This window comes from Astyanax mexicanus, chromosome 18 (assembly GCF_023375975.1).
Source record: "Astyanax mexicanus isolate ESR-SI-001 chromosome 18, AstMex3_surface, whole genome shotgun sequence".
Taxonomy (NCBI): domain Eukaryota; kingdom Metazoa; phylum Chordata; class Actinopteri; order Characiformes; family Acestrorhamphidae; genus Astyanax; species Astyanax mexicanus.
The window spans coordinates 30,714,744-30,720,424 of NC_064425.1; the positions used below are offsets into that span (position 1 = coordinate 30,714,744).

At 39.3% G+C, this 5,681-nt stretch overlaps 1 protein-coding gene across 1 annotated transcript; it reads left to right on the forward strand.

Moving 5' to 3' along the window:
* Positions 1-4,050: 4,050 nt before the first annotated feature.
* On the forward strand, positions 4,051-5,347 carry LOC103028502 (odorant receptor 131-2-like). The gene is made up of 2 exons (XM_007237712.4): positions 4,051-4,072; positions 4,238-5,347. The coding sequence occupies exon 2, from the start codon at positions 4,240-4,242 to the stop codon at positions 5,215-5,217; it is 978 nt and encodes a 325-aa protein (XP_007237774.3). The 5' UTR covers positions 4,051-4,072; positions 4,238-4,239; the 3' UTR covers positions 5,218-5,347.
* The last annotated feature ends 334 nt before the right edge of the window (positions 5,348-5,681 follow it).

Genomic DNA, 5,681 nt, shown 5'->3' on the forward strand with positions numbered 1-5,681 from the left:
CCCAGGACAATTTTCCACTCAGTGCTTCAAAAGTTTAACTCTTTTGTTCCCAATCAAAATCTAAAAATAATCATTTCTACAGACTTCCAAAACAAGCATGATTTATAAGAATAATTTTTTAATTTGTATTTTTATCTGTGTGACTTTCTAGTAGTTTTGGGGTAGTTTTGTAGATTTAGATATGTGGTATATTCTTTACACAGGGCAGCAATGCAATGTAACACACCAACATGCATACAAACCAAGGGACAACTACGGCCAGTCCACCTACAGTACAGGCCAAAACACCTAAAATGGTTTTCCAACAGTCTTGAAGGAAGGAGTTCCCAGAGGTGTTTAGCACTTGTTGCCCCTTTGTCTTCTTCACTCTGTGCTCCAGCTCACCCCAAACCATCTGGATTGGGTTCAGGTCCGGTTACTGTGGAGGCCAGCTCATTTATTGTTAAGTACAGAACTCTTTGTGTGTTCATTCATAGTTTTGATGCCTTCAGTCAGAATCTACAATGTAAATAGTCATGAAAATAAAGAAAACGCATTGACTGAGAAGGTGTGTCTAAACTTTTGGCCTGTACTGTACCGGTGTGTTTTTTTCTAGGAATTCCAAACACTACCTGATTTAAATCCAGGTAGACAACAGACCACATCCTGTAAAATCAGTGACCAGAGCGAAGATTAAACCAACCACCCTCGGAGCTGCAGACCCCTGCACTTCCCAGTGATATTAACATAACTACAGCATGCCCCAAAATCACTCAGCAGCTTTTTATATATTTTTTTTTTCAATAAAAAAATATTGGATTCAAAATAATTAAAACAATAAACACCAATACTCACACATTCACTACTACAAACACTACAAACATGTAAATACACAAAATCACAGAACAACTAGAGGAAAACAAACAACCCATCCCTTATCCCTCTTTTCAAATATGATCCTTCACAAACCAAATAGCATGTCCAGTTGCTAACAGTTTTTTAAGTAGCCTTATGCAGTTAGGCTGTAGACCCCTTCCAGAATCAAAATGTCCAGAAAATACTGTAGCCATATGTTTAACAGAATTTTAAGGTTCATAATATTGCTTTAGTATATGCCTTTATAGAGGCTGTCGAGCCTGCCGTCAGAATCTTCTGTTGTATTTGCTTCAATTAATTAAATCCAGCATCATTACATAATAACAAAAGAGCTGGAAATAATCATAGTTTGATATCTATCAGTTCAGAAAAAAAACTCTGTCGCAAAAGTCCAAAACCTTACAACAACTGGGTGTCACGCCTGCCACAGCTCATTCTGCCGCTTTTGGTATTAAAGACTACAACCCCGAGAACTCTATGGACTACAAATGTGGTGTTCGGCCTACTTAAGGACGCCGTTTCCTTTTTTTCTTGCCGAGTATTGCCTACAAAGCGTTATTTCCCTTGCTATTTATCTTTGTTTTCTGTGATTTTGACCCCTTTTGTGTTTTGACCTCGATTTTTGGATTATCCCTTGGACTTGGATTATTTGCTAGTTTGAACCCTGTTTGGAGTCTGTTTTAGAATTAGGATTACCTCTGATAGTGTTGTTTACCTGATTTTCGACCCTGTATTGTGTATTGTAGTGTGTTTTGAGCTTCTGGTCCTTGTTATTCTTGTGCATATTTGAAAAATAGTGTAAATAAAACTCATTTAGCTCCTCATAAGCATATTTCTCTGTCCTGCCTGGCCCTTCTGACACTGGGCATTCCCAAAAGAAATGAAAAAAGTACCAAGCAGTGAAAGACTACATCTATTACAATTTTTATCAGCACTGAGTTTCATCTGAAAAGCATAAAGAGGAGTCATGTAAAACGTATGTTTAATCTAATGTAATTAATTAATTGATGTCCTAAATTTTTGAATGACATGAACATGTTATTCCAGACTATATCCCAATTCACACTGATACCAAAGTTTGAGAGTTCTTTCTCTCAAACAGCAACTGTCCCCAGGGCATAATCTTTAGCTAATTTACTTGTGACACAAGACCCTGAGTTCTGAGATCTAACTAAAGTAAGAAGGTCCACCAATGGATGGTTTTTCAGTGGGCCCTCCCAGAGGTCACTGTAAACTCGTAGAGCAGATAAAATTCCCGTATACATGAAGTACGATGTTCCAGGGAGAGAAAAGATCGCATTCAAATTTTGAATGAATATTCCTATGCAGCAGCAGTTATGCATTCATTATCTGGGTAATAAATCGGTAAAAGATTTTGTACCAAACCAAGACCACCTCCTCTCACGGGTCTCGGTGCAGTTTAGATTTCACCCATGTCTAGATTGTGTTCACTATTATTGAGACCTACTCAACTAAACAACGGAAAAGAGTGCAAAGGAAACAGGGTTTGATTTATCTGGAATAAAGTTGGACCAGATCTTTGGTCATGCTGTTTGTCCATCAGCAGCCAGAGTCTGAGAGAATACAGTAGGTCATGCTGCTTCTTCTTCATTAGCCAGAGTCTGGGAGAAAGTGCAGTGGGACATGTTGCTTCTCCATCAGCAGCCAGAGTTCGATAGAGAGTACAGTACGTTGTGCTTTTCTCCATCAGCAGCCGGAGTCAGAGAGAGTACAGTAGGTCATACTGTTTCTCCATCAGCAGCCAGAGATCGACTGAGAGAGTACAATAGGTCTTGCTGTCTCTCCATCAGCAGCCAGAGTTCGATAGAGTACAGTATGTTGTGCTTTTCTCCATCAGCAGCCAGAGTTTGAGAGAGAGTACAGTAGGTCATGCTGATTCTTTATCAGCAGCCAGAGTTTGAGAGAATTCAGTATGTCATGCTGTTTCTCCATCAGCACCCGGAGTCCGAGAGAGTAGAATAGGTCTTGCTGTTTTTCCATTAGCAGCCCGAGTTTAAGAGAAAGTACAGTAGGACATGTTGCTTCTTCATTAGCAGCCGGAATCTGAGAGAGTACAATAGGTCATGCTGTTTCTCCATCAGCAAGTGAAGTCTGAGAGAGAAAACTGTACGCCATGCTGCTTATCTATCAGCAGCCAGAGTTCAAGAGAGAGTACAGTAGGTCTTGCTGTTTCTCCATCGGCAGCCAGAGCCCAAAAAAAATACAGTAGGTAATGCTGTTTTTCCATCAGCAGCCAGAGTCTGAGAAAGAGTTCAGTTTGTCATGCTGTTTCTCCATAAGCAGCAAGAGTCCGAGAGATAATACAGTAGGCCATGCTGCTTCCCTATCAGGAGCCAGAGATCAAGAGAGAGTACAGTATGTCATGCTGCTTCTCCATCAGCAGCCAGAGTCTGAAAGATTACAGTAGGTCATGCTGTTTCTCCATCAGTAACTGGAGTCTGAGAAAGAGTACAGTAGATTATGCTGATTCTCTATCAGCAGCCAGAGACAGAGACTGTACAATAGGTCATGCTGTTTCTCCATCAGCAGCCGGAGTCCGAGAGAGAGTACAGTAGGCCATGCTGCTTATCCTTTAGCAGCCAGTGATCGAGAGAGAGAGTCCAGTAGGTTGTGCTGTTTCTCTTTGAGCAGCAGGAGTCTGAGAGAGATTACAGTAGGTCATACTGTTTCTCCATCAGTAGCCAGAGTTTGAGAGAGGACAGTAAGTTATGCTGTGTCTTTCTAGTATGTTGTGCTCTCTCCTTTCATCACTATTGTTATGCTGGTTGGTTCAGGCATCTTTTAGCTGGTGTATCAGACCAAGAAAGGTATTTTAATCTACAATTTGGTGACGTATAAAAAATTACAATATGCTTTTATTGAGATTATATGACAATTCGCAATAATTGATCAGTATATTGAAGTGTCCTGCATGAGGTCTCTGAACCAAGCATATATCGGATACTGGTATTAGATTACTGGTATTAGATCATATAGTGCTTTAAAAATAAATAGTTAACAATTTAAACCAGTCTTATTACTACTAGGAAACCAGTGTAGAGATGCCAACACTGGTGAAATACTTTCTCTTTTCCTTTAAGCACAAATGCAATAAGCTCTACGCCTTCATGATGTCATCAACTGAATATTATAATCAGTCAGACTTATATATGCCCAGAGATTCTCTTTCTTTTAGCAAACTTCTTTTTTAGTGCAGGTAAAGGGTTAATGGAGATATTATGATGATTATGATTGTCACATGCAAAATTTCTCTGTTCTTTATTTTTGGTTGTAACTACTGTGGTCCTGAATTCTGTGGAGGAGCTGAAGGTGTTGGATTTGTAATTTAGTTTTTGATTTACGTATTTGATTTTTCTTCCAGGTATGTGCACAGCAGAGTGCAACAGCAGTCAGCCTGCAAACAGCAGTGTTCACCCGCTGCAACTGGCCGGTTCCAGTTTACAGAGGACCAGTTTAAAACTGGCTGTAATTCAGATGTTTGTGTGGCCTTTTTTCCTCATCAACCTTCTCATGCTTTTCACTTTCTACAGGAAACAGGCTTTCAGAACTGAGACCCGTTATATACTGTTCGCTCACACCTTACTGACTGACGTGATTTTTCTTTTACTGACAGATTTTGCGGTAATTCTGTCGTACAGCTTGTTTCTGATGCCTGTGTCATTCTGTATTCCACTGTGTATTCTAATAGAGGTGGTTAATACCTGCACCCCGCTAACCATCACTGCAATGTGTGTGGAGCGCTATGTGGCCATATGCATGCCTCTGAGACACAGTGCCATCTCCACCACCAGCAGAACCATTAATGTTATTCTTATTATCTGGATCATAAGTTCTATAAAGCCGTTTGTGGATGTTATCATTCTGTTTCGAACTGCTCCAGAACAGTATTTTATAGAGCCCACTCTCTGCTTCTATGAGGTTATGACACCGGAGCATTGGCACCGTGTGATGAGGGGAATTTTGTATATTATTACTTTTATAATAATCCTACTCACAGAGTCTGTTTGCTATCTGATGATTATGATTGCTGCTCATGCCGCCTCTGTTGATAGGAAGTCAGCAGGTAAAGGTCTGCGGACCATCTCCCTGCACATGATTCAGCTCATCCTCTGCACTTCTGAGATCGTTTGTCCTTATATAGAAGCTTTAATTATAGAAGTAGATATTGAGTTATACTTGTCCGTCCGTTTTTTTAACTTTATTACATTTAACGTCATCGCCAGGGCGGTAACTCCACTCGTCTATGGCCTCAGAGATGAGAAGTTTTACGCTGCCATGCTGTGCAACATCAGATGTAGGCCAAATCACATTTCATCTGAAAACAGAGACTCAAACTCATAAAATCACTCAATCAACTGTGAGAATTTCAGTGAAATATACCATAAATAACTTGTAAACTGCTGTAATCCAGTAAAACATCGTGAAATCTGTTTACAGAGCCTGGTGCATACTTACAGTAGTCACTTCATTTGTATATACATATAATTTCTGTTTTTTAACCTGCACTTAAATTTACAGAATTGACAGATTTTTACACATGTTTTCTGACAGCTAACTTTGCTCTTATTGTTTCATGCAAGATTCCTATTATACAATTATAAAACTACTTATAATATGCAGCACAATCAACTGTATTACATCATATATTGTACATGACATGCTTACATGTTAAAATGCACATTTTGCTCATTGTCTTTTGCTCATTGTCTACCACTACCACCCCCCCCCCCCCAATAATGATTTCTGAATATATTTTATATTTGTCTTTGTTTTTTTTTAATTTATGCACAATTTAAGATATAATA